We start from the raw sequence: 27,237 nt of genomic DNA, 5'->3' as shown, positions 1-27,237 counted from the left end.
TTAAAACATCCACTGTGCTGTGTGTCTGTAAAATATAATACAGGACATGAAATTAAATAATCTGTAAGAGCCTGACTGATATTATAGTTTCAGGGCTGATTTTGCTGTTTCAGAATAAAATCTAATTATATTATATTAGCCAGTTTTCTAGGATTTAGGAACTTTACACAATTTTTACATTCTGTTTAGTGATTTGGTTTCTAATCTGGACATAATCACACACACACCAACATGGTGCAACAATCTAATACTAGCTGATCATTTTGACCCAATAATAAACGAGTCAGGCTCAACATCAAATGATTGTCTGTTTACAAGGTACACAGAAATTTTAAGTGTGATCCTACCCTCTCACTGAAGTTATAGTGCAGAAACAAATGGCGGCCGGGTGTAGTGGCTGAGACACCATTCACACTATTACTGGAGTGTACCAATTTTTGAAGCTGTTAGTTCCAGGAAAAAAAAAAGTTAGTCTTAGGGAAAAAAAAGTGTTCAAAGCTCAAAAGTGTTGCTTTAAAGAACTTATTTATTCATTTAGGAATCAAAAATAGTAATCATACTCTAGCACATTCTCATAGTAAAAACCAGTTGGATTGACTTTTGTATAATTCATGTCTTGACATCTAAAAAACTAAAAATTTTGTGTTTTCTCTTTTGTTTGTTATTTTTTATTTTTAAAAATCATGTTTTGTGTAAACCTGTGCAACACGGAAACAAAATCAGAAATCGAGGAAATCACAAAGAATCTGTTAAAATTGTGCATGGTATATTTGTATTTAAATCGATGGCGTCTAATTCCACAAAAAAACAAAAAACAAATAATGAATCAATTAATTGAAATAAACATGACTTTCCAAACCAGTCTGGTTTCCAGTGTTGCACAGCTTGTAGCCTTCAGTGAACGCTCATACCAGTCAGTGTTTTCACACGACCTCCCTCTGTTTCCCTCCCCCGTCCCCCGGCAGTTTGGAGACTCTCAGCAGCTTCGTCTTGTACGGATTTTACGCAGCACTGTGATGGTGCGAGTGGGCGGAGGCTGGATGGCCCTGGATGAGTTCTTGGTGAAGAACGACCCCTGTCGAGGTGAGTTCAAGAGTTCACCACAGGAAGGCACAAGACAGGGCCGATGAATACTGACAAATGTATGAACAAATGAACATTATAGTTTGCGTATCTCATGGGGAAGCTGAGACATGGGTGAGGTATTATAAAGATCATTTTAATTGGAATCTTTTTACAGATAAAGCCTGACAATACCGTGTGAACCATTATAGCCTTATTGGATGCTAAATGATAGTGTCCAAGCACAATTAAATGGGAACTGTTTAGTATTCAACATGAGAATTAAATAAGGATACTGCACATTACTTGAAGTCTGCTGATTCATTTCTCAGATCTGTTGAAATAATATTTTTTTCAACACAATGAAATGGTCAATATTCTAAGTCTTTCATTACTTAACATAAAAATCCAGAATAACTGACTTTAAAGGGATTATCAGCATTTTCTCGGTTCTAGATCTATCCATGGAAAGTTTGAGAGTACAATCCTCAATGAGAACATAAGTGGAAAGAACAACTGTGACTGTCTTGCATTCTTTTGCTCTTTGTACGGTCCTTGTTTTATGTTTTAAAACCCTTTCTATGCTTATGTACGTTCTTCTTAAAGTCTGTTTTCTGCTATATCAACATAACAGAAAGCTCTCCGAAAAAATTACAGGGTAAAAACAAAGAATTAGGAATTAATGCCAACAGTAAGAACATAAAATGGTGTAAAAATACAATGTGTGATCACCAATCTGCCGCCTACAAAGTATAAAAGCGTCCTCTCTGTCGCTATGTCTACTGCAAATGCTTTATGTTATCTACTTGTTTCTGCTTTCCTCTGTATTAATGATCCAATTTCCTGTTTCCTCCTGCTGAACATGACACCATTTCTTCTAGTTCACCACCATGGGAGCAAAATGTTGCGCTCGGAATCAAACTCTTCAATTACTCAGTCTCCTATAGGTTGGCAAATCTCACACTTTCTCACCTTGCTCCATGAACCCGACAGTGGTATGTGTGTCTGCACATCCGAGTGTGTGCCGCTTGGTGTGTTCTACTGTAGCTGTGTGTGTGTGTGTGAGAGGCATCCTCATGAGCCACCGGCTCCACTCACAATCAACCGTCATTCACCTCCAGCTGGTTTTCATGCATGCAGTTGAGTGCTGTCACTTTCTCTGAGGCACTTCTCTGGGACCCAAGGCGCCAAATTAGCTCTTTCCTTTCTCTCTCAGCATGTAACGAGCTTTTCTGGGCGCAGCTTCTTTTGCAGTTTACTGGTTCGCTTGACAATCAAACAGTCAATCAAACATTTTAAAACCCCTTGAAAGGTTAAAGAGGAGGCTTAGCTGAAACTGAAACATTGAGAAAGATGACCAAGTTGTCTGTATACACGCAGTATTTATTTGTCTGTTCACTTCGTTTGAAAGTGTGGCTCAGTGAATAAAACTGCATGTCAGCCAGTTTGTTTTTAACACAGCTGGAGCGACGTCTGTTTGGTTTACTGCGGGGTGGTTTATGTTTCCTCGGTTTTTGTAATTCCTCTGATTTTGGCCGATCTGTTGTGGGAGTGTTTCGGCGCACTTTGATTTATTTGAATCTTTTCACCATTTGTTTAACAGTCCAAGCAAACAGACAACTGTTGCCGGTTGGGAAACAAAAAGTGTATTCTGCTACTGTCGCAGCAGTAATCACTTTTGTTGGACAAGTATGGTTGAGATCTGAAACTGCATGAGTCTTGTGTTTTCATGATTTATTTAGATGTAATTTAAATTTCATTCAATATTATGATTTATTTATAACTACCATATCATTTTAACACTTTATTTTACAGGTCCATATTTCCCTCATAATTTCCCAATAAATTATGTAATAGGTTTGCCTAGAAATATATATGTAATGTAATTTTATTTTCAGGGGAGACAGAAACTGCATTCGACTGAAGCATTTCCAATTAATTATTCACAATTAAATCTAAAACTAGATTGGCACTGAGTAGAGTGGATACCTCCGCCAAGGAAACAGTCCCCTTTAATTCAATTAAACCTAATCTCATCAATTTTTTACCATGAATTAAGATTTCCAGATCTAAAATCCACATCAGATTGTACTCGAAGATGTGGAAAAACACCTTATCCCACAATGTTAAAAAAAGAAGGGACTTGTCCCTTTATGTGGATCCTCACCAAAAATGAACAGGGCCTATTCAGAGACCCATCCTCTATTCAAGTTTTGTGGAAATCCGTTCAGTATTTTTTGTGTGACAAACCAACCAATGGATACGGGTGAAAACATAACCTCCATGGTGGAGGTAATTCCATTTTGTGAATTTTTCAACAGCCAATCATACAATTAAACATATGTTGAAGTTTGTAATATTAATTGATTACTGAAGGAAGAACATTAGCTAATATTTCTATTTTTACTCTTTTTTTTTACTTATAATTACGGTAGTACCAAATTACATAGATATCTCTAGGTTTTTATTGGAAAATTGGGGACTACAAGTGGAAAATAAAGTGTTAACTCACATCATCATCAACAACGTGAAAATCCTATTTTAAAAAAACAGTTATGTCATTACGCAGTGTGGCTCATTTGGAGTGTCTTTTCTTAGCTAAAGGCAGGACCAACATGGAGCTGCGGGAGAAGTTCATCCTCCCGGAGGGAACCACTCAGGTGATGGCGAGCTTCCGCTACCGAGGACGGAGGTCTCGGCCGTCGTCCAGAGGAGCTTCTCCCAACAGATCCACCTCCAGTCAGAGCTGTCCGGTCCCGTCTCACCAAGCAGCGGCCAGTACTGCCAAGGTGAGAGGCCCGACTCTGCTGCGAGAGCCAGTTGTTGTCTAGTCGTCCGTCAACCTACAAATTGATCATTCCTCACCATGATTTCCCTCCCATTTTATCTGCCTTAATTTAGTCTTTTGACATTATTTGATCATTTTTTTCTTGTTAATTTTTCCTGTTTCTTACATCTAGTGATTCTTGTAGTTTTTTGATTTGTGAATCCATGTGTTTTGTTTTTTTTTTTGATTTGCCATTGTTTCCCAGACTCCCCAACACATAACCCGCAATTATGATAAGCCCTGGCTTACAAACAGCAAACCCTCCACTCCTCTTAAATCATCAGACTCCTTTGGGAGCCAAGGTTCATCGTCAGAGGTATAGTCTTATACAGCACATGATGTGGAACACTTCAGATTTATGACCCAACTGAAATCTACTGTGTAATTATTGTAACAGAGACATGACGCCCAGAAACAGGCTCCTAGTTGTAAAAGGCATATTTGGTATTGGTTTATATTTTCGATTTTTTGCTGATTTCCAGTTTTTTTTATTATGAATTGGAAAAATAAAACAGTGAAATATTTTGAAGATGTTGGAAAGTGTTATGTGATTTCAATTGGGTCTATAAGCTTTAAGCTCTTTGATTACTAAGCGGCTGTATGCTTGATTCTTGCCTGACAAAAATGTCCGTCTTAAATCAAGCTATCATAACGTGAACACATTTGTATGTCATTTATGCATGTGTGGTTGTTTAGCTCACTAACTACAGGTTTAACATGTATTTACTAACGGCTTCTCAAGGGGTTTCCAGAACTAACCCGATGGTATTTGCTGTGTTGTCTGGTTCCATGTGTTGTTCGCCTCAGCTGATAAGGACTGTTTTCTAAAAAGCTGTCTTAAGCAGTTAACTACCGTTTGATTACACACGAAAGTAAAGTTCTGTGTTTTGCAGGGCACACCAGTTCAAGGCAGCAAATTACGACTTCCTGGGTACTTGTCAGGAAAAGGCTTTCAGTCGGGTGAAGAGGGAAGCTTGATCAGTGCTGCCGTACTGAAAGCTCGGACACAGACACTAGGTGGTGAGTGGACTTTAGTGACTTATTTCAATATGTTTTGAAAAAAGTATGTTGTTTGGGGCAGACTTGCTGCTGTTCGAATAAAGTGTGTGAATGAAATGAAATAAAAATATTGAATTAAATAACAGAGCATGTAAAGACTGCAAAAACATTTTTAAGGGATTCTAGTCTTTAGAGAATGATGGGCAAAGCATCTGAGATAAGATAAAAACTTCAAAATAAGGGAAACCAACCATAGCATTTGAAAGAAGCAATTTCAAAACACTGACCATAGATTTGGTTCTTTGGTATACGTCTGTATCAGGGTGGTTTCTGAGGCTTTAACTGGTTTCTGTACATGAACTGTTGATAAATTGTGTTAGATACTGAGAGTATACATTCCGTCATTATCATCATCCTTTCTCAAAAAGTACCATATACTGAATACTGTCACTCCTATTTGATGGAGAAATTGTAACATATATAAATGAGCATAAATAAAACACAATTACTACCGTATCAAGTATCACTGGTTAAAAGTCTAAATTAAATCTCAATCTGAAGTACAACACAGTTTTTAAGCCAGTCTACTAAACATTTACATGAACTCCACAGCCAATCTACTAAACATTTACATGAACTCCACAACATAAATAGAGTAAAATGTGAAAAAGGCAAAAGAATGATGCTTCGACTGTTTTGGCTCAATCTCAGCAGTTCATTAGTCAGAGATGTGGACTCATGTCATTGTGACTGAACTAGAGTCGACTCAAGTCAATGTTTGGATGACTTCTAACTCGACTTGACAAAAACTATGATAGTCTAGACTCAACTTGTACTGGGAAGTTGGAGCTTGACTTGACTTTCCTAAGAGAAAACGACTTGGGACTTGAATGACTTAACTCACATGCTTGTCATTGATTTCTGTCCTTGATTTTATCCATCTAGAGTCGCGAAAAAATTCCAGCCGACCTGGAAGTAAAGCTGGGAGCAGAGGGAGCAGTCGCAGAGGAAGCGACGCCTCTGACTTTGACATCTCGGACATCCAGTCTGTGTGCTCGGATGCGTCTGAGACAGTCGGTGACTCGTCCCGAGTGACGCCGCGCTCTTCGTCCCGTCAGCGCGGAGGAAAACCCTCTAAGATCCCCACTCCTCAGAGAAGAACCACTCCCACGAGCAAACTGGCCAAGGGATCTAAGCGATAGTCAGTGGCCTTGAAAACACACAACCCAGGAGCTAGTTGCACCCCAAACACGTAACGGACACTGGAGATATCTAACTTAAAAGACTGCAAATGTGTTGAGTGTTATTTAAATCGTTGCGAAGATGTAAAATATTCAGTTGAGAGGCAATATGGTTTAATATTATGTGAGAATGGAATGTCAATGGCCTTGTGTATTTGTTTTTAATGTATTTTATTTTTTGTGAAAAATGTCAAATTGTTTTTATTGTATTTTATTTTATTGATGCAAAACCTGTAGAGGTTTGACGAACACTAGAAAAACTTGGGAATGACTATGTTGTACGGTTAGCTAACATTTCTAAACACACTAATGAAGGGCAACACGCAGGATAGCGCTCTGAGAGTTACTGAATGTACTGTAATTTATGTTTGCTGAAGTTTGGAGTAGATGGTGCATTATGGTACCATTGGAGGCACTGCAATTATCTATTTAAGTGCTATGATATACTGCCAACATGCATTTAAAGGGCAATGCAATATTATAACAATGAATCCCCAGTAAGCACTGCAGAAACCTTTGAAAAACACTATTTAAGGCAAGTAGCAGAAACCTCGTAATCATGAAGCTTTTAAGTCCTGTTTGTTTGTGAGCAGCTGCAATCCCTGTTTTGTTTGACCACTTCACAGCAGTGTGCGCATTGACCTTTAAGAGGTGCCACTCCATGTAGACATTCTCTTGTGCATATATGTCAATGTATGGTTAATTTCGGTAGAGCTGAAATTGTTACTGTAACATTACTTTGTAATAAACCTGCTTGCAGAAAAACACCAGAACCTGGTGTGGACCACAGAATTGTCTCTGCTTTGCTTGTTTTGGCCCCTTTCATCAGCCATGCTAGCTGCATGGCTTCAGGGATGTCAGTCAGTCTTTGGGTTGGTCAGGTAGTCTGCCGCTTTGGTTTGGAATGAAATAGCTCAACAACTATTGGATGGATTGCCGTGAAATGTTACATTCATGGTCCCCAGAGGATTAATAGGTAAGGGTTATTTTTTAGAGGATAGCTTTCTAGCTGTCTTTATCTGTTACTGTCAATGCTCATTTGTCATCTGTCACTGGGTATCAGAAATATGAAAAGTATGCAGAAATTACAAATTGCTAATATAAAGAGAATTTCTTGACAAGTGTATTATTACAAAATTGGAGTAAGTTAGTGATAGGATAAGGGCACACTATTGTTATGTTAACTGAATGCAAAAAATACACTGGTTATCATGCATACATAGTCTGATTTCATCTACCTATCTACAGATATAGATGTAAATCCAGTGTCATATCACAGTTAGTATAGCATATCTGGACTTGGATCGGCACAAAGTTCTGTACAGCATACCGATCCCTGACTGGGATGTAAAGACCAGGTCTAAGTCTAAACTTCTGGTTTATGACCAAATACCTTGAAAACTACTGACCTTCCCATGAGCCTCAGCTAAACTTTGTGATCAGTGCTAATTAGGAGATGTTAGCATGTTGACAAAGATTGTGAATATAGAAACCATGTGCTAAACATCAGCTTGTTTTTCTTTTTAGTAACCACATTTTGAAGCAGTTTGTGTGTGTGTGTGTGTGTGTGTGTGTGTGTGTGTGACCTGCAGTCTTTTTCTACTAGTTCCCTATAGCCTGGTTGTTGGATGCAGTGAGGTGGTTTAGACTGGAGGTGCTGTCGACTCTGGCTGGAATGTTTGCAGAGCATCTTGTGTTTAGCTGTGACATACTACATCTTTCCCTCAACGCCGCCTTGAATGAACATACACTGAAACCTGTGTGACTGCGTTTTAAAGCCATTTAGTATACGTTTCTACAACGGCCGAAAAAAGCTTCTTCTTCCTAACTGTACCAGTGAATGAGCAAAGAGCTGCACTAAAGCTCCGCACAGCAAAACGCACAGAACCTTTTTTTTGGAGAGACCCGTCCGACAGAACATTCATTCTTCGACATTATTGTGATTTTCTTCTTTCAATAGCTCTCCCCTACATAAAGGCGCTGGTATGCTCATCTACATGTCCTTAAGGTGATGACTCAGTTTACTGGACTTGTGCTGTAGGTGTAACCGACCTATGAGAGGAGACAGATCCCCTGGGGACCAAAGGTGGACTGGAGCTCAGGGGTCAGGCTCCTCTGAGACCCACAGCTTCTAGTCTGAATGGTCCTCCTGTTCAGCTCACACACTGGCCTGGGGATGGCACTTTAGAGCGGGATACATCCTCACATCACAAACTGGATAAGATCCACCAGCAGGAGCCCTGGGACTTTGTTTTTTCAAAATTATGTGAGTAATTCTTTGTTATTTTTCTTTTTATTTGTAATTACCTTAAATGAAGGCAGTGGGAAATTACATAAATTGGGGTTGTCTACTGTACCTGCTTATTTATCAGAAGGTCAGTGTAGTTAAATTAGGTGTGCATGATAATGTACTGATTAGTGTAACTGTGTCCAGTATTTCTGCATGCACAAAGCAATTCAGATACAACTATTTATTGCTTTTAAAGGATCAAAATGTTATCATATTATATGATTATAGAGCCTAAGAAGTTGTATCGCATCAAATAAGTATAAATATTTGATATCTGAAGGAACTCCAAAGAAAGAAATCTATCCCTTTATTTGCTGATATCACATTAGGCTGGGTCAAGAAATGTAAAACTTCATGTTTTCTTTGTTTTTTCTTAACTCTTTCTAAATCTTAGTATTCATGCACACCCACAATCGTGTATTATCTTAATTTTAAGTGACAGTCTTTTATTTAGCAGTCATATTTATATATATCTAATACTCAATAAAAAATCGGAATCTGAATTACTGATGCATTTAATTGCTGTACTACAGGCACTTATAGCCCCTGACTTCAAACATTTGAGAATGCCAGCCTACGAGGGGTTTCTGGTGTTTGCGGCACTCTTTGCCTTCTTGGGACAGGGCCAGTGTCAAAAGTTGCCAAGTAAGTTGAATTTATTTGTACTTAACGTGATCACTACAGTGTATTTCCCATTGCATAAAAACAACTCCAAGTAACTGCAATAACTCTGGGTCTGGGCTTGTTGAACATGTTGCTGCTATATTTGTCAGAGCACCTCTGTTAAAGAGCTGTTTTTTTTAACATAAAGGCAGGTATCACATGAAACATGACTGACAGCAACCACATATATCATCATTAACGATCTGCTCTGACCCAAGACGAACGCTGTACTAACGCGTCAGGACCAGCGGGTGTCAGTGTTCGTCAGTTCACGGCCCATTGTTGGCCTGGCAGCAGTCGACCAGGTATTGTATTTCCTGCTGTCAGCGGCTGCGTGGACAGTGAGAGGTCAAAGAGGTCATCCCGGGGTTAAGCTCTGTACACGGACATTTGAAGCCCTGCAGCTGAGTCTCACTGTCACCATAATTAAACTAATTAACACCATTGTTTTTCTCCCTATGGTGTCCTGCCCACACATAAAACACTCTGTCAGCAGAAATATTACGAGCAGTGCTGTACTATCGGCCCACTGACTGTAGCAGATGGCAGTGAACCATAAGTACAATAAGATGAGTCCGTGCAGATTTATGTCACAGAGAGAGGGTGAAGTTATCTCTGCGTATTTATTCTGTAAAAAGACATAAAGGGGTAACTTGTTAATGTCACTGTAAAGCAGGATTTTTGAGTTCCTTTTTCTACCATACCATTTGGTTACTCAGTAATCTTCACCAGCTTTCATCTGCACGTTTTAACCTCACAGGATTCACTGCAGCCGCGCTGATCTCATTCATCTTGCAGCACAATGCATGCAGTGTTTAGAATTCAGTAGCCAAATCCACCCATGAATGAAAATAAACAGCCCTCTTCGTGTTGATGGGTTTAATAAGTTACCTCATTGTGCCGGTGAGGAGATGACATTATTAATGACGGTGAGTAATGCGACTGATTAACAAATCCGTGATATCAGCGCTGACATCAGATTTAGAAGCAGTCCAGCGCCTTTGATGCCGAATCGGTGGGATGTCAAACTAAACTCGGTGTTTGTGCTGCGAGGTTTTGATCTGCTGGAAGAGTTTCGTGTGCCTGAATCGAGAGGAGTGAGGAGGGTGGACGGCTCGCAACCTGAGGCGGTGGCCTACCGCGTCAACCCCTCTATTCATCTGCGGAAGACCATGAGGTACAGTACTGTACGGGTTAATTCCAATAAAGCTGGAAAATTATTTTAAAAATACAACTTAACACTGCCCGAAAGAGTAACTTTACACCTGACTGCAGGGATATATAAGTGACAGTGAGCAAATGAAACTGACTTCCCGGGTGTTTGGTAACTCTTTAAAGGGTAACTCATTTGAGGCTGGAAAGTTCCCAGAGTACACCTGTGCATCCCTACAGCTGATTTTGAAGCTTTGAGCATTGATACCATGTCCACATGCAAACAGTGTATTTGATACTTGAAAGTCAATCAATCATTGGTCGCATGATCGGAAACGTGGAAATTCCTCATTCCAAAATGAATGGCTCTCTCAGGAGTGTACTCGCCTGGTTTTAAATCTAGCCATGTCCAGATTACAGTCTGTACCACCTTGTTTCACACTGAAACATCTCCACAACTATTATATGGGTTGTATTAGCATGCAAACATGCTAAGATAATATGGCAAACATGGTAAATTGGTAAAAATGCTAAACACCAGAAATTCAGGACAGGAGAGTTAGGGGTGGGCACGGTCACTTTGCAGTGGTGGGTGTGGCTTGATTACTTGATTACATCATCATTTTTCACTAAAAGTAAAAAAAAAAAAAAGATTGAAAGTCAAAGCTTTATGCTGACATGAGTTGTTTTTCTTGAAAGTCTCATGTCTGTCATTAAGAAAAAGGGGACACAGTGACAGTGTTGTAAGCAACAGCGTGTAAATTATCATTTTAACTTGAATTTTATTTTTTCAAAATGAGAGCTTTAATTTCCCAAAACTGGTAGGTAGTCTGACCGTTGGTGGGATGTCGTCGTTGGGTATTTGTTTTATCAAAGACATTTTAGGGAATCAACACAGTGCATGATATAATCACAACAGAAATGTCAGAAAGGTCGGCCCACTATGCACGGTGTTACACTTACAACTGGAAATGACGGCAGAAATAAAGCTGCACAGAAGTTGGAAGCTGCATAGTGTGACTCTACAGTGATTGTGTCTGCAGTGGCAGTCTGGGGACAACACCAGAAACATCTTTCACGCCTTATTACTATCTAATGTTGTTTTAGGCTACAACTAATCAAAATTCAGATTTAGTCTGGGACAAACAGGACCAGATTCTGGAACTGGGACAACTGCTTGTAATTCGGGACCATCCCAGATTTATCAGAATGTCTGGTCACCCCAGTCACTGTAGACTTGGTCTTGTTTTTATTAAACTCTCAGTGCTTGAGTCCAGCTTGCCCTCTGAGTGGAGTGAGAACATGCTTTGTTTGAATCAAAGGGAACAAAGAATCATTGTCTGCATAGCACTGCGTCATCAAAAGAGATTTCACCAAAAGTTTCAGAGAAAGCGTATTTTATTTTAAGCGTAATGTTTGAGAAGCTCTGTTTCTACTTACTGGTAGTTATGGTCCAACACAATTAAGTTCCTACAAAAGCCCTGAGTGTGTTTTTTTTGTGTGTGTGTGTGAAACGAACTGCCTCCTCTTTGATGTGATCCAGCTCTCTAAACCTCACTCTCCTGCCACAGTGATGTGTATCCAGACGGACTGCCCTCCGACTACTCCGTCATTGCGACCTTCAAGGTGACCAAGGATGCGGCAAAGAAATCCTGGGACCTGTGGCAGGTCAGTGACCCCAACGGACGAGAGCAAGTCGGCCTGCGCTTCCAGGGCGACACGCGCTCTTTAGACTTCTTCTACACCAGCCCCCGAGGGAGCCAGATGCTGAGGACCTTCCACGGCGCGACAAAGCTGTTTGACGGAGAGTGGCACAAGTTGGCGCTGAGTGTGAAGGGCAGCCAGGTGAAGCTGCTGATAGACTGTGAAGAGGTCAGCGCGGAGTCCATTGACGAGCCGAGGCCGGTCATCCATCGAGGGTACACGTCCATCGTCAAGCGGGCGGCACGAGATCGCTCTGTGTCTGTACGTCGACAGCTTGGATTTTCACGTGCAGAAGAGTAACGTTTCGCTATCCTTTGATTTGGGATACAACTTCAGTTTTCTAATGTTGTCTCTGGTTTCTCTCCAGGTGGACCTCCAGCAGATGCAGGTGTCATGTGACCCAGAGCAGGCTTATTCAGAGGGCTGCTGTGAGCTCTCCGGTGTGGTGAGTCAGCCTCCAGTCAACATGGTTTCCCACCCCTCTGTTGGAGATGTGTGTGTGAAGTTTTAACTGTGTTTTTTTTTTTTCTCACCTCTCTGTCCGAGGCAGTGCGGAGGGTATGCTGAGATCGGTCTAACTGCTGGAAAAGCATCTTGCAAATGTATGAATGGACAACCCGGCATCCAGGGACCTCCGGGGCCAAAGGTGAATGTACCTGTAGAATGTAAATGTGAAAATGTGAATAAAACATGTTGAATCTGAGTTAACATATTTGTATTATTCTGCTGCAGGGTCACACAGGTCTTCTGGGAAGTCCTGGAGACGCAGGAAGACAAGGAAACTGGGTGAATAAATACGCAATATGTCTCTCAGTCATGCGAACATCGAACCGTTCATATGTTGGACGAACGCTTGCTTAGTGTATTCTTAGCAGCATCCTTTTCCTGTTACAGCACAATAACGAGTTAAACTGAGCGGTAGTTAAGTGACGTTATAAAACTTTCACTCGCGAGACAGCAGCAAAGCTGTGGAAAATGGCAATAGAAGCACATCTGAGACACGACAGGATGGAAACAGATCTGGAAGCAGAAGCACTTAGCGATAATAAACATAGGGGCTCCTTTCATACTTAAAAAACTCATGTCCGCTTTGCACAAGATTCAGGGGGGAGGCCAAGATAAACACGAACCAATACGGATGTGACAATAAATTTGTTTTTGTCGTTCTGAAATAGCCATTTGCATCTTAAAACATGAGCTCTGCTGGTTTAGAATACAGGATTTAACTCAAACTGGCGAACGATCAGAGGCTTCCTAATGGTTTTGCTTTTCCATTTGGACGATACGAGCCAAATGTAATGAATCCCACACACACAGGAAAACCAGGCAGTTCTGCAACAGCGTACCCTCCGAGTGTCTGGTAATGAGTGGCATTAGCGTGCTCAACTGTTGTTACATCTCTCTCATGTTTGAAATGATACTTTCTTTCTTGTCGATAAGGCCAATTGAATTCACCGTGGACCGATCACACTGCGAAAGAGAGCGAAGGTCTGAGAGATTATAATGAAGAGTTCTTTTTCTGCTGCAGGAGCCAGTTACGCATGCATCAGTGAAAGGATAAATACACTCACATTTGTGTCCTTCAGGGAGCAGCCGACGTGATTGTTTCCACTTTAAATTTATGACTTGTTAATCTCTTTGATGCTTAGCAGTCAGTTATGTAGGAGCAGATCAGAGAGTCGGGAGAACATGTGTTTAAAGACAGGAGACTTTTTTTTTATAAGTATGTGATGGTTTGGCATTTAACATGCCCTTTGCACTCAAGGAAATCCCCCATGCTGCCTGAGCAGACACATGTACGCCTGTAGGCCCACGTACGTTTAAGAGCACATTTCCAGAGCTGTACATGCTACATATTGATGTGCTGCATTGCAGCTGGGGCTCATCTGGGGTAAACATCTGTCTTGTGTAACTCGTTAGAGTTTTGACCTCCTGCCAGCTTGTGAATCGCAGAGCCCCAACATGTTTATCTCCTCCCCTGCTGGCATCCAAGGAGGGCATTTCCTGGCACAGATATATGGACTGTCCATCTCGGGCGGTGGGTGGTCCTCGTCCTCTGCTGGTCAGAGCTATACGGCCTTCGAAACGTTGTAAAGTTCACGGTCATGCTCCTCGCCGTACTGTCGGCCATCTCTGAGGTGAACCTCCGCCCAGTTGCTTAAAAAGAGCATTGGGTGAGACGGTCAAATAAACTGACAACATGAAGGCGTCCTTGTGCTTGTTGACTCAGAGAAACAGAGCCAACTGGAAAACACTTTTCCTCCTACTACGTAGGAAGTCAGCATCTGTTCAAACAATACCGCTCCATTTTGTTGTATTTATGACTAATGTTTCCTCCTGCTGAATAGAATTGTGTATACTTTCTGCTGATGTGACCAACGTGACGTTCACACCATGTTCACGTTTGAATCTTAATTATCCCCATTTCAGTGCCACTGTCACATCTGTGTGGTAAATATGAAGCTGCAGCCAGGAGATGCTTAGCTTAGCATGAAGACTCAAAGCATGGGGAAACAGCTAGCCTGGCTCTGTTGAGTACAGAAATACAGCTACAGTACCAGGACCTCCAGGAGGTTCACAACCTCCACTTAGCCACAATGTATGAACCTCAAACTGTCGTTTCAACTAAACAAAATATGCTTTAATTATTGAGGTTTCGAGGATTGTTTTAGAAGCTCTGATGGAACAAATGTTTTTTTTCTTTGGAAGGAGCTAGCTTTGTAGCTTTAATGTTTGTTCTAAGCTAACTGTCTCTTGGCTGTAACTTTACATTTAAAGGAATGATGTGACATTTTTCTGTCGAGACTTAGATAACCAGATAGACACCACTCTCATGTGTGGCTGTTAAATAAGATGTTACAGCCAACAGGAATTTATCTTTGCTAACTGAGAACTAAGTTAGAGTTAGCTAACCTGCTTCTTAGGTGCATCTCTACTTTGTCCACATGGGAATATTTTAATTATTATGTCTGTAACGTATAATTTCTACCTACATGTCATGCTGCTGACATTGTAATGAGCGTTTTTAACATGCTGTACAGAAAACAGTTAAGTTGAGGTAAAACACTATCAGCTCTCACTCGCAGCTGTAAAGCTCATTAATTAACACCTTTTATCTAACTTGTTAGTTTTTTTGTGTAAATTAACGATTCTGGATTTTACAGTTGTTATGTGATGGACTATTTCCTGCCATGTCACTATGATGTCCTGCAATCTTGCCATCACGTTTTTTCTTAGTGTTACACTTGGTTTTTGTATTGCTTAAACAAACAATCATGTGTTAGTGAGCTGTAAGTATGCTTGCAGACTAGCTGTTTTCCCCTGCTCCCAGTCTCAGTGCTAAGCTAAGCTGAACTGTCCTGGCCTGCACTTAATGTCTACCATTAAGGCATGCGAGTGCATCTAACTCTTGGCAAGAAAACCAGTACTGGTGTATTGTTCTGTCTTTCCCAAAATGTCAAAACATTCCTTTAAAGTGTCCCTCTTCATTGAACGTCAGTCTTGCCGTAATGAGTGCAGAAAAATCAAAAACTTCCTCTGAGTGGAAACAGTCGCCAACGTTCCCATTTTACGCTCTATTTCTCAAACCATTCGCAAACTATTGGCTCCCACAAGTCTTGACTGTGTTTAAAGTTAATCTTGTCAATGCAGGGGATCAGGGGAAACACAGGAGACTACGGCAACATCGGCGAGTCAGGCCCGAAGGTAAGATCCACGCTAATACGCCCCTGTCAGGCCTGCACTTCAGTTTGGCTCGTTCTCAAGACGCCTTAATGAAACCTCGCTCACGTGTCCTCAGGGTGAAGAAGGAATCAAAGGAGAGAAAGGAATGAGAGGACTCTGGGGCCAAGTGGTAATTAATCTCACTCTGATTTATCAATTTCTTTACCCTGAAATGTTACAAATCCAAACTCATGAAACTGTGCGTTAACAGGGAGACAGAGGTCCTAAAGGGCTGAAAGGATTACAAGGAGCGGCAGGCTTCAAGGTAAACTCTTCCGCTGGTTTCAGGCTTTAACATGATCTGTTTGATTAGGGAAGTAGTCAGCTAATGAAGTTACAGACCCTTTATTGGATTTCTGTGCGGCTTTACTGTCAGAGTTGTGCAGCTTTATAGATCATGCAGAGGGTTTAATGTCGGCATTTTGACGGTAATTACAGGGAGTTCGTGGACCACCTGGAGACATCGGGGAGACTGGGAATCCGGGAGAAGTTGTGAGTTAACCTTTCACGCACTGTGGTAAGCTCATTTGCAAGTCATTATCTAATTAGCGTTTCACTAACATTTCGGCCTCCTTGAAGGGTGCTAAAGGCGAACAAGGCTATGAAGGGATTCCCGGGTATCAAGGAGTTAAGGTATTCACATTTTCTACTCCCTCCATCTTATTTGCTTCTGGATATTGTGATTTAATTTAGAAATCGTGTCAATTCCATCATGCTTTTCTATTTAGGGAGCACAAGGGGCCACTGGTGGAGAAGGGAAGGCTGGGTCCAGAGGAAAGCAGGTGGGTTGTTGTGGGATTCCCTGTTCCATAATCCACAACAAGACACTCTAAACACCTTTCAAAATCCTGTCATGTGAGCGTGGAGGGCCAGTAAATCATATTTAATGTGGTAAAACACTGGGAGGAGAGCTATGTTTTTGGCTTATGTGCCGTCTCCATAAACAACGTTAGTTCATGCGGCGGGATTTTGGCTGGAATCTGAGGGCCTGAACTGTATCGATATAATCTGGTGAGTCAGTGGGAGAAAAGAGCCTCGACCTATTGTATATGAAGGAAGGCTCGCTGGCTCACCGCGCTGCTCACCGAATGACATGCGTACAATTTTAACAAACGTTGCTTGACATGATTTGACAGGGAATCGTGGGAGATCCTGGAGAGAGGGGAACCTCCGGAGAGAAGGGGCAGCCCGTGAGTATTACGAGGACATGAACTAATGTCACAAGTTTTTTTTTTTAAGTGTGTTGTTTCGGATTTTGATGGATATCATCTTTTGTCTGAACTTGTGAACACCAGGGGATCCCAGGGCCTGGTGGCAGAGCTGGCACCATCGGGCCGAAGGTGAGTCACAGCCGAGTACTCGCTTGTACTTGATAGTAATTTGTCTGTTGGATAATAATGGTAGTGTATCCCTAGGGCATTATTGGAGATCCGGGCTTACCAGGCAGAGATGGTGATCTCGGAATAGAGGTATTATATATTCTATTATATTATATAGAGGTATATTCTGTTGACAATGATGTCTTAATCGTGAATTTCAGTAGCAGTGTGCTTGTATCATTTTAAGTCCCATCTGTTGCTCACAGGCTTATCAAGGACCGCAAGGTCTCAGTGGGAAACTCGGACGAAGTGGAACGAAGGCAAGCCTCTGATCTTGTTCGGTTTTGTAAATGAATGTCAAATTGAGTTGTTTCTGGCTCATCCCTTTGTTGTGTTTTGTGTCTGTAACAGGGAGAGAAAGGCACCCTCGGGCCCGCAGGAGAAATGGGTCCCCAGGGCCGAACTGTAAGTCACTCTTTCAGTCACTGCGGACAAGCGCGTTATGCATTTTGTACGTAAAGTAGTTTGCCATCTTAAAGGAAAATGACAAAAAATAAAGCAGTCCCTTTAGGTCGGTTTAATAAATGTTTTATTCCCGAGGGCCCAAGAGGTTACAAGGGCTCTGCAGGGAAGCCAGGAAGACCTGGATTTATTGGCCCACCAGGACCTACTGTAAGTCCTCCAGATGAATTTTTCTAAACTCTTCCAAACGCTAGTTCATTTTCTTCAAACCATTAAACTATGTCATGTCTTCACAGGGACACGTGGGTGTGCCTGGAAAACCAGGGTCCAAGGTAATACATCCTCATCCTTTACCCATTAGAAATCAGAAATGACTGGAAAATCACCATTTAATGTCACAATTCTCCATTTAAGGAATGACTGATTTACAATATACTGGTTCACGAGCGATATACAATCATGTATGTCATGAAATCATGAAGTGATGAACTGCAGATGTTTTCTGTTACCCCACCAGCTTTGGTGGAGCAACTCTTCAAATTCTTATTCTGAGGTCACTGCTAGATATGAGCACAGGTCGAAATCCAAAACCTTCTGCTTGACACACACAACACATGGTCTGCGGCAAGTCCTTTTTTGTCTGGACTTCATTCACAGCACAATAACATAATGAAAATCAGTCAGAAAAGTGGTGTATCAGTGAATTAAACTGATTCATAGAGAAGTTTCTAAACAAGCGCATTTTTTGCGTTTGCCTCGTGCAGGGTGACACAGGAATCCAGGGAATTCAAGGAGCTGGAGGTGCAGAGGTACTGCCTTTTATACTTCTCCTCTCTACGTACTGCTCATTACATCTTCATCGTGTTTCCTTCTTAACATGACTTTATCTTTACTTTTTATTTTAAAGGGGGAAAAAGGAGTTAAGGGCCCAAAAGGAAAGGTGAGCGTGATGCGGCTGTTAGAGCTTCATTAACAAATCATGTTTGATGGTGATAATAGCAGTGATAATTACAACACTTGCACGTTTACAGGCTAAGTAAATTGAGAAAACACTGTGACTGAAAAAAGCCTTTAAATGGCAGCCATGGGGCGCAGATAGATACATGAGGCACTACTCGAGATCAGTCCAATCCTCTAAATGCAATCACAAGAGAAATCATAACCTGTTGGCTGTTGTGAGTTGCGACACTGACAAGAGCAGTCATGCAGACTTAGGTTTCACAATACTGTGATATTCCTGGCAGACATTCGTCACATTGTCTGTTTGCAAACTAAACCGCCTCGAAATTGAATACAAATCCGCCAAATGACATTCCAATCATTTTTACAGCATCTGTAGATGTGATGAAGGCAGCAACACCCACACACAAAAATGAATATCGCACATTTTCCTGCAGCTCTCTGTCGGTTTGTTTATGTGTTCACGTATCATACTTCCATTGCGGGTTTTGTGGTTTTCTCACGTTTCAATTTTTCATTTTGTTCCGGTCACATTTTCAAAATGTTCTGCTAATATTTAGTTTTACCGCTGAAATTTGGTTTGACTGCATAAAAGTTTATTATTACTATTCATGTGACATGATAAGCACTTCAAGCTGTTGCTGCTTTCAATAAGATGTGTGCTCATGCACCGCTGATTCGCTGCACTGTATTGTATTGTGTAATCCAGTCCTGCTGATGCTGTTAACCTGCTCTGTAGGTTGGAGGCAGGGGTGGGCAGGGTCCTCAGGGAGGACGGGGGAAGCGCGGCCCAGCCGGCCCACCTGGACGCTCGGGCTCTGTCGGAGTCAAGGGGGTTCGAGGTGAAGGAGGACCAGATGGCTTTCAGGGGCCCCCGGGTCCACCAGTAAGTAAAATACAAGACTCTGAAAAGTGCAGCACTTCATTTCTCTACTTGTGAACGATGGCACGGAAACAGCCGAGTAATCATTTGCACTAGTCTTTACACTGGCACACACGCTGTGTTTGGTAACAACTTTGGTGTCAAGAACATATTTAAACAGTTTCACATTAGCCTGTCGTTAGTAGTGACTCACAGCAGGGGTCTCATTTAGTGTGGCTATAAATCCATAATGAGCCTGTTGGCTTCATTTGTTTGTTGCATTTTCTCTGAGAGGTAGCCATTTTCTTCATCATGTCCTGTCCTGTAATATTCCACATTACATGTCCCACGCTTGGGTCCCCTCCAGTGATGGATGTGGTAATGATTTGTCACACAGGGCCCGACGCTCCCTGCCGAACACGTGATTGAGGTTTGTAAGGCGGTGTTTCGGGAGCAGATGTCCGCCTTTGCCAACTCTGTGAAGAGGACGTGTGCTGCAGTTTGTCCTCTCTACGGGGACGTGCCCATGGGTGCCCCTGGTCCCCCCGGACAGAAAGGATCCCCCGGACCTCCTGTGAGTTTATGGTTTACGTGTCCCACGTAGATTTTTTTTTTGACAAAATCATTGCTTTAGGTGTCACCTCCATTAGAACGTTAGCTGAGATTAACTGCTATAGCATGTTCTCCATACATTGTTCGTTTTTTTTCCTCCCTGCCTGAGTAAAATGCAAACACATTGTGAGGGTCTGGACTGGACTAAAAGAGCTGAAATATTTGGCAGAAAAGCTTGGAATGAAAACATTACGATTTTCCACGTCTCCATGAGGACAAATAAGGAGTCACAGACTAGACACTTGGTCTGTGTTGAATGGTTTTTGGAGAGTATCAAGGCTGTCCTTGGATTGGAAAGCCTTTTCCACATTATTACACTGTAGAACCGATTCATGTTCCACAACTTCTTTAATCACAACGCTGATAAATGCACTTGAAGCCATGACTATATAAAAATATTCCACTATATTAGATTATGGCCAATAAGCCTCATGTTGTGGTGTTTAATGCCAAACCTTGAATAGTGATGTACCAGTACCGAACAATGTTTTCCTAACAAAGTATTGAATAAATAATAATAAATCTTTTTACTTTTTGCACTCAGAGCAGGTCAGAGATGAATATGAAACCTAAATTCATGACTTGACGTAAGATTGAAAAAAAGAAAAGTTGACACTGAAAACACACAAGAGATTAACAATGTATTTTCCTATTGATGATGTTGTCAGGGCGACCCTGGTAATGACGGTGTTGTTGGAGAAGTGGGCCTGCCGGGATTCTATGGAGAAGCCGGAGAACAGGGCCGCCAAGGAGAAACAGGTGCGCAAAGCAAACCAGACAGATCATATTTATGAATCATGGCGATCAACAAGACTATAATTCAGCTGTGTTTTTTAAGGAAAAAGAATTTGGTTCCTTTACTTAAACCTGTATTAACTGATAACTTGACTGGGTTCACTTCACTGAGGCGGGATGACAAAACACAACTGACACCATACACAAAAAAACTTAAAAACTAAAGGATAACTCCACCAATTTTACAAATGGAGGTATGTTTAATTGTTTGGTTGATGTTATACCAGGTTATCCACCAGGTTTTCAAAAGCAGTCCACTGGTATAGCACTGCATACCTGTAACACTGTTTGACCCATTGTGGACACCTCCTACCCATGATGCAACTGAGGACGAACAGAGGTGCTGCAGGAATGGACAGTGTGCAATAAATAGATTCTAGTAGACACTCAAAATAAAATTGTGAATATGGGATCTTTAAAAGCATGTCTGACGAGAAAATTTCAATGTCTAGGTTAGTATAACTGTCACGTATTTGTAGTGAAGCCAAAAGTACAGTGTTTCCCTCTGAAATGTCCTGAAGTAGAGGACTAAAGGAACATGAAGTGAAAAAAACCTGAAATAAAACCACTCTTTCGTACAATTTCTGAATAAATATACTTCTTTCCACCACTGGAAAAAAACGTACTCTACTACCTTTCATCATGAACCGCAGTGTATGAAACTGCTGAATCAAATCCTGTACAGCGCTGTAAAACCTGTCTGCTAACATGTATATTCTCAGCTCTAATTTATGGTTAGAGGCCTGAGCATGATGTCACACTCATGCTACATTCTCGTGCCAAGCCAATGAAATCGAAGAATATTTACAAGGTGTTTTAAACATTTCTTTAACAATGATCTCAGTAACACATATGGTCTTTAATCAACATGAACGGCGTGCTCTTGAGTGTTCTCAGTCTTGGGGGAATAGCATTTTGGCCTGTCTATTGTCATTCCTGCTAAGAGACAAATGTGTGTGTGTGTGTGTGTGGGTGTGTGTTTGTGTCTGGCTTGCAGGTGACAGAGGCGAGCAGGGTGATAAAGGGGCCAAGGGTTACGGCCTGCCTGGCCACACTGGAGACCAGGGATCTCAGGGTAAATTCATCTTTACTTAATAATAATTATTGTTTGAGGTCTTGTTCAAAATGAGACATTAATGGATATCCACATCTGGGTCTGTGCATCATTTTCCAAGCTATAATTGGTCGAGACTGCCTTTCAAAATCCTAAGAAAGGGAAGAGACGTGTTGTTTGCCAAAGAAGAAATCATTTTCCCTGTATATGCTCTCTTCATGGAGTCTGTGAAAACAGTCTTACTCAGCTAACCCCGCAGACAGGGAGCCCTGAAGACTAAACAACATTTTTGCCTCAATCACAGGTCAGCGTGGACGTCCCGGCAGAGCCTTTAACGGCCAGCCAGGGAAGCAAGGTGAAAGGGGCCATGTCGGCCGGCCTGGACTCAGAGGCCATGCAGGTCTCAGAGGACCTCCAGGTGTTTGTGTCACCTCTGGGTGCGCTGATCCGAACCCCACCAGTGGGACACCTCAGCCGGCACCACGGAGGTTGAGGAATCGCCCATAGAGGAAGCTACAGTGAATACTGAATATAATTGAATATCGAGCTTTAAGGAGGAAAACATGGTCGAAAGTTTTGTTAATATGTTTGTTCAAATAAATTTAAGTTTTCATGTAAATATGCATCTTAACTGAAAATGGGAACAGTTTGATCTACAAGGTTACCAAAGACAACAACACCTGTGTGATTTGAAGGAGAGTGGTAACAAAATATATTTGTATAAAAAGACCGTCTTCATTTGATAGTTTTATTTAAACTGATTTCACAAGTCTGAGTTGTCTTAAAAAGTCTGTTCTTTATAATAAAAACACAAAAATCACATTGATGTTTTTTAGACCATTGTGTGAAAAACTGATTCTCGTCCGTGATCACAGCTGTAAGTAAGTAAGCATGTTTTAATTACTTAATTATGAAAACTTGCAGCTTTGGCGCCCCCCAGTAGTAGCACTACACATCACTTTGGCAGACAGAGATGCACCCTGTTTCTGGTCTGTCAGGTGATTTTGGTTTAGCGCTCACATTTCTGTATTGCAGAATCATGTGATGCATTCTTGCCCAACAAGACCTTTATTTCACTCGTGACGACCATTGGATACGCTGAATACATTTTGCCAAAAGGGCCCTGAAATAACTCTTTGTATTAACAGAGTTGAGTCCATTCAGCACAATAAAATTGGAAAAGTCTAGATGAGCTGTGTCAGTAAGTTTTTTCATGCCATTCACATGGGAGGTTAGCTTGTTAGTCAGCTCGCGTGGCTCGCGTGCGTCCGCTCATAAAATGTGGAGGAATCAAAAAACTTTTTTGGTGTCTTCACCCAGTGAGCAACTTCCGTCACAGTGAATTGGGCGCCATACTGGACTACAGTGTCAAATTTTCCAAAGGCCTCATTCAGACCAAATTGGTGCATGAATTCCACCTGGTTAGCGACCAGTTTCCAGTTACCGGCTAGGAAGCAACAAGTGTTCCAGAGAGGATTTCTCAATTCCCAACAAGTTTGCAGAATGGTTTTTGTTTTTTTACAGTACATACTACTATCCCTAGATACTCAGATGAGATTGAGGGTGAAGTTGTGTGCTACACTTGAATCAGACTGTCTATTTTTAAGTCGTCATATTTCACAAAGCTCTCCCCAAGTGGAAGGTTTGGAAATCCTCTCTCTGATGCTTTCTGCTTACAATTTAAGTGCTTACAAATCTTCATTATGCTTATTGGGTTTAGCTCTCAAAAGGAAAGTTTAATGATCTACAACCTTTTTTTTTCATAGCAGTTGTTGTAGTGATGAGAACAAACAGTGACACAAACAGCCGTGCTTCACACATGGTGGCTCAGCAGAAACCGTTGCTTCACAGCAACACTGAGCTGGTTTGATTCCTGGCCTGTGTGGACTTTCCAGCTTAAAAATCCTGCTGGTCAAGTGGAATAAAGATGAGGATATGACTAATGCGTCGTATATCTGTATTAGCAATGGGCCGGCGCCCTTTCCGGGGTATTTCCTTGTTTTGCGATCAGTGAATGCTGGAAGAGGCTCCAGAAATCCTGCAGCCCAGAAAAGACTTAATGAGTTGAGAAAGACAATGATTGTTTTCCATTTAACGGAGAAACACTTCTAAAGGGAAAAACTCCCAGGCGAGTCTTCGTGTGGCTCTTTTGAGTGCATTTCCTGGCTCACATTATCCTTTAAGAAGACCATCGACTTCCAGATCGTCATCGTCCACTCCCTTTGTGACTGCAGCATCATGTGTGCCATGCTGCTCTGGATGCTGTGGCCACCTCTGTCATGGAAACTATTACTAATCCACGATTATCCTCTGAGTTTTCTTTCTGGGCTTAACCACTTGCTTCAGACATGCTCACTATTTATCTCTGCGGCACACCATGATCATCTTGATAAATAAGGCTTAATGCATTGTGAGCTGATTAAAACGACCCAATACAGTTAAGCTTCAAAGTGATGGCACAGAATCAGAGGTTGTTAGAGAGAGGCAGGTTTTATGTTGTCCTTGGGCATTAATTTGAAAAGTTTCAGAGCAGCTGCCAGACACTGTAAATGTTTCGCTCATGTAAGTAATAAGCCAAGTTTGTTATTTTGTATTTTGCAGAAGTGAAAGTGAGCAGACGGCTAATGCTGTTGGGCCCAACTGCAGATTTTATTAACCGCTTGTTTTTGTTCACATCACATTCACAAGTTTTCACACACGTGTGGGTTATCGAAACATTTTCTGGTTAATTTGCTTCCACATTATTTGTATGTACAATTTCCTCATTCCAATTTCATAGTTGTCTGATTTCATAGTTTGATCCATAGCTAATTAACAGATTTCACTGGTTGTAGAGATAATTCTTTCACTGCTATAAATATTCTGGCAGTTTTAAAGAAAAAGCCCTTTGATGAGCGTGTGGAGTTAGAGGGCAATGTAAGAATCTGTTAACAGGCCTTTAATCCTTTTGTCTGAGGCTGTTGGGCCTTCCAGTGGGGGCAGTTAATGACTTGCAGTTATGAATTGCCAAATAGAAAAGAAAGGCTTTAAACTGATATTAGAGTGTCTTTGATCTATCTTTTCCCACATGACTGCCTGAAGGCAAACTTGTCATCAAACAAAAATGATACGTGTTTTATCTGTTCTGCGGATTTCCCGCAACATTTGAAAGATCTTTAACACCACGTCTCTGAACGGGGGTCAGACTGTTCGAAATGACTTTACTGTGTGCATCAACCTCATAAATGTGCACATTTTACATTAATTGTATTGCTCTGTACGCCACAGGGCTGCCATGCCAGTGGTCTGATGGCCTAATGTTTCCGAAACCTCAATAATCCAGCCAGTTTCCGATTGGACCAAAGGCCCATTGTCCAACAACCAGTGATGAGAAAACAAACACCCAGTGCTCTGATGGCCTGTTCAAAAATACACACTCTGGTTTCACCAACTTGCATTGGTAACTTAACTGACATTACAAACTTACTAACTAAATGACCTACATATTTTCAACCCAAACTAAATCTTTTCCTAAACCTAACTAAGTAGTTTTGACCTAACCAAAATGTAGTTGTTTCACAGCGTTAGCCATGTTTACGATTGTTACATGACGATTAAAGCCACTGACTTATTATTAAGGGAAAAAATGCTCCAGGAAAAGTGTCATAGAAACAGGCATTCAGAGCATCAGGCTTTTGTTTTCAAGTTAACAGGCTGCTGGACAAATGGGCAGTCCCTGCCAGAGGAGTGCCTGTTTTACACACCATTCACAAAACAAGGCATGTGGAATGCACAAACTGATATGATGATGATGATATGAAAGAAAATCTGGCAAGTGGTCCCCAACCCGGGGGTCTGTCGAGTCCCAAGAGGTCGACAGATGAACCGAAGGGTTTGCAATAACCTGAGCAGAAAATAAGATTTTGCAACACAAAATCAAATCTTTGCTTGGTTTCTGTTAAATACTTTTCACTTTTTTGACATGAGTGCACGAACCTCAAAGACCTGCACAATGTAACAAGATATCTAAATTAGGCCTTGCATCTCATTAGGGAGTCAAAGTCAAGAAAGGTTGGTGTATAGTGCTCTCAACACAATTGCTGTTCAGGGTGGCACACACATTAAATAGAGCTCATGGCTTTGTTAGGATTTGATATTTGATATTTGACTTTATTACTAAGCAAATGCAGCTACGCAAACAAATTATTCAACTTATTCCAGTAAATTAATACAATTAGCTTAATTTCGTCTTATAAGCAAGCTTCTAATTGACATTGCCTGCTTACAATACAGTTAAAAATACATTTAGACACAGATTTGCTACAGTTTTCTTGGCAGTTAATACTGTGTGTCCTGTTCTCCTGGCAGAGGCCAAATGTAGCCAAACATAGTTATTATGTAATCTTGGTCAGTGCTCTGCTAAATGTAATCAATCACATTTCCACATAGTTTGACCACAGCCCTATCCTCCACAGACATATTAATCACTGTATGGGCCTCAGAAGAAAACTAAAGTCCTTGTTGTTGGAAGAACACAATAAACACACAGATTTTCTGCCCCGGGGTTTCCTTCATGTGCACCTCCTGTTGGTTACAAACCACAGACCAGTTCACAGAGACAGTGGATTACTCGGTATTGGAAAGTCTACTCTCACCAGCAGGTTGGCCACTCCCAGGCTCCAAACACAACTCAGTATTTGCATGCGTGATCCACCAGAGTGTGCTGAGGCTCAGGGTCAACCAGGCCGTCAGGAGGGAAGCGCTGCTGCTCAATGTCAGCAAAAGGTGACGTCTGACATTTTCATCCCAGCGTTTTTTTGAGGATATTATCCTTTTTACCCCAAATACGAGACAGTGTATGCTCTACTGAAAGAAGCAAGACATAAAAGTCCTGCAGTTGAAAATACTACAGAAGTAAGAGCAACAAAATCTATTTAAAGTTTAAAAAACAAAAGTTCTTGTTACACAGTTGTATTATATTATTATATATTTCATAGTATTAGATTATTACTGCTGATGCATTAAGGTCTGCAGGCTATTTCAATTTGAGTCAGTTACAGTCAGAGTTACAGCGCAGTGGAGTACAGGTACACAATGGCTGAATTATAAAAGAATAACATGTACCTCAAAATCATACTTAAGTATGGCACATGAGTGAATGCACTTTCTACCCCTGGATATAAGCTTAATGAAAACTCCCCATGAAAAAGCTTTAATTCAATCCTTTATTGAATGGAATTTGTTGTCCAAAAAAAACCTTTTTTTTTTTGCTCAGATCATGATGAGTAGGATGTATAATAATGATAAGTGAACAATTCTGTCAGTCAAAATTGGGAAAATCTACCCAACATTCTCGTCCGCACCACTGCAGTTAGCAACACAGCCTTCTTTTCTTTTCTAAATAAAGCAGTCGTACTGGGTTTGACACTCTATCAAGCCTTTGAGAGCAGTTAAGTCTACAAACACTGAGGCTGTCTTTAGTTGATGCAGAGCAGGCTGCCACTGAGTACAAACATGATAGGACTTGTTAGAG

At 41.3% G+C, this 27,237-nt stretch overlaps 2 protein-coding genes and 1 long non-coding RNA gene across 18 annotated transcripts in view; 2 read left to right on the top strand and 1 right to left on the bottom strand.

Annotated features, from left to right (window-relative positions):
• The window catches only part of dst (dystonin), a 118,892-nt gene extending 111,977 nt beyond the window's left edge, over positions 1-6,915 (top strand). For 9 of the 15 annotated variants that reach the window (XM_037123976.1, XM_037123973.1, XM_037123978.1 and 6 more), the window contains 6 exons: positions 966-1,083; positions 1,944-2,009; positions 3,661-3,851; positions 4,095-4,205; positions 4,783-4,909; positions 5,834-6,915. In XM_037123976.1, coding sequence (XP_036979871.1) covers positions 966-1,083; positions 1,944-2,009; positions 3,661-3,851; positions 4,095-4,205; positions 4,783-4,909; positions 5,834-6,090 — 870 coding nt within the window. In that variant the 3' untranslated portion in view covers positions 6,091-6,915. The remainder of the gene's footprint in view (positions 1-965; positions 1,084-1,943; positions 2,010-3,660; positions 3,852-4,094; positions 4,206-4,782; positions 4,910-5,833) is intronic. The other 6 variants (XM_037123988.1, XM_037123981.1, XM_037123977.1 and 3 more) reach the window with 2 other exon arrangements.
• Positions 6,916-8,979: 2,064 nt separating this feature from the next.
• On the top strand, positions 8,980-22,547 carry zmp:0000000760 (collagen alpha-1(IX) chain). 2 transcript variants are annotated; one of them, XM_037123992.1, is made up of 26 exons: positions 8,980-9,064; positions 10,136-10,259; positions 11,806-12,199; positions 12,306-12,383; positions 12,489-12,584; positions 12,671-12,724; positions 15,590-15,643; positions 15,738-15,791; positions 15,873-15,926; positions 16,100-16,153; positions 16,241-16,294; positions 16,390-16,443; positions 16,798-16,851; positions 16,957-17,001; positions 17,077-17,130; positions 17,247-17,300; positions 17,392-17,445; positions 17,581-17,652; positions 17,739-17,774; positions 18,207-18,251; positions 18,350-18,382; positions 19,142-19,288; positions 19,662-19,838; positions 20,545-20,635; positions 21,669-21,746; positions 22,030-22,547. In XM_037123992.1, the coding sequence occupies exons 1-26, from the start codon at positions 8,986-8,988 to the stop codon at positions 22,230-22,232; spliced, it is 2,292 nt and encodes a 763-aa protein (XP_036979887.1). In that variant the 5' UTR covers positions 8,980-8,985; the 3' UTR covers positions 22,233-22,547. The 2 variants fall into 2 exon arrangements, with proteins under 2 accessions (XP_036979887.1, XP_036979888.1); XM_037123993.1 differs by lacking the exon at positions 8,980-9,064 and adding an exon at positions 9,409-10,011.
• Positions 12,469-27,237, bottom strand: part of LOC119033639 — a 65,016-nt gene continuing 50,247 nt past the window's right edge. The window contains exon 5 of the long non-coding RNA XR_005079332.1: positions 12,469-12,594. This is a non-coding gene — a long non-coding RNA (uncharacterized LOC119033639). The remainder of the gene's footprint in view (positions 12,595-27,237) is intronic.

The sequence above is a fragment of the Acanthopagrus latus genome, chromosome 15 (assembly GCF_904848185.1).
Source record: "Acanthopagrus latus isolate v.2019 chromosome 15, fAcaLat1.1, whole genome shotgun sequence".
In the NCBI taxonomy this organism is placed as follows: Eukaryota; Metazoa; Chordata; class Actinopteri; order Spariformes; family Sparidae; genus Acanthopagrus; species Acanthopagrus latus.
The sequence above is the reverse complement of the archived record's forward strand: the minus strand, read 5'-3'. Positions and strand labels throughout refer to the sequence as shown.